Source organism: Cupressus sempervirens, chromosome 6, assembly GCF_028749045.1.
Source record: "Cupressus sempervirens isolate cs-2001-9-10 chromosome 6, ASM2874904v1, whole genome shotgun sequence".
In the NCBI taxonomy this organism is placed as follows: Eukaryota; Viridiplantae; Streptophyta; class Pinopsida; order Cupressales; family Cupressaceae; genus Cupressus; species Cupressus sempervirens.
The window spans coordinates 546,181,997-546,183,101 of record NC_143123.1 but is presented as its reverse complement, the minus strand read 5'-3'; the positions used below and the strand labels follow the sequence as shown (position 1 = coordinate 546,183,101).

Below are 1,105 nucleotides of genomic sequence, written 5' to 3'. Positions count from 1 at the left end.
GAGCACATGATATTCGCCAATACCTGTTTGGAGACAATGTAATTCACAATGAATCATAAAGACACTCCATGATATTCATAAAGACAATGCAACAGTGATTTACAAAGACTCTTGCTGAGTTTCTCGCATTACAAAAAAATTCGCTTTCTTTCTCCTAAAATAAAACAAGTTTAGGCAACAAAAAGCTGTGAGTAGAATGCCATAAAACAGGGCAATCAGAGGGTTCGGACAAGAATGGATTGCAGGAGACATAGCGGGGCAAATAGTGGCGGGCTTTGGAAACAAAAAGGCCATCAAATTCCTGCAAAATCCCTCCAAAATGCCATAAAACAGGGCAAAATTTTCCGAGCAAAATCCCTACAAAATGCCATAATGCAGGAGACATAGCGGGGCAAATAGTGGCCCTTTCCCACTTCTTGTGACCACCGCTCTTTCGGAAAGCTCGGCATAACAAATTGACTTGATTTGGCGGGCTTCGGAAACAAAAAGATCCGCACTTTGGTGTGAAGGCCATCAAATTCCTGCAAAATACTTTCGACTTCTTCATCGGACTTAATGGAGACAAGAAAATCCAGATCTTCCCCGGGCAGCTGACACTTGAGCAGCAAATCGCAGCCAAACACCTTTTCAATTTTTGCAGACAGATCTGTCAAAAGAAAAAGGGTCAATCAAAGAATATTAAGAATCTATTTCTAGTCAATATTTTCTTTTCCCCTATTCAAATGAGTTTCTTAAAAAGAAAAATCTGAACCTGCAAAGGTGATGTTTCTAGCGACGCTTATGATCCTCGTCTCGCCCCCCGCGTAGCAGAGCTTGGAATCAGCGGGGCGGAGGAGAAACTTGCCTCCATATCTGCACAAACACTTCACGCGATTCGAACTCTGGACCGGAGGCTTTTCCATTCTCGGATACCAGACAAGAAGAATGGGAGGAAACAAGTGTGAAAAATCTAACTATTGTAGTCACTGATTATTAATCTCCTATCGTAAATGATTATTAAACTGCAGAACTCTGACAACCTCCTAATTTCTCACACTGATATTCCTCAGCGCTAACACTGCGCCCTTGCTAACACTGCAAGACTATTTGCTAACACTGCAAACTG

At 42.0% G+C, this 1,105-nt stretch overlaps 1 protein-coding gene across 1 annotated transcript; it reads right to left on the bottom strand.

Moving 5' to 3' along the window:
- Window positions 1-293: 293 nt before the first annotated feature.
- On the bottom strand, window positions 294-902 carry LOC149553415 (RAF-like serine/threonine-protein kinase 24). The gene is made up of 2 exons (XM_089790332.1): window positions 752-902; window positions 294-646 (listed from the first exon to the last, which is right to left on the bottom strand). The coding sequence occupies exons 1-2, from the start codon at window positions 900-902 to the stop codon at window positions 294-296; spliced, it is 504 nt and encodes a 167-aa protein (XP_089646458.1).
- Between the last annotated feature and the right edge of the window lie 203 nt (window positions 903-1,105).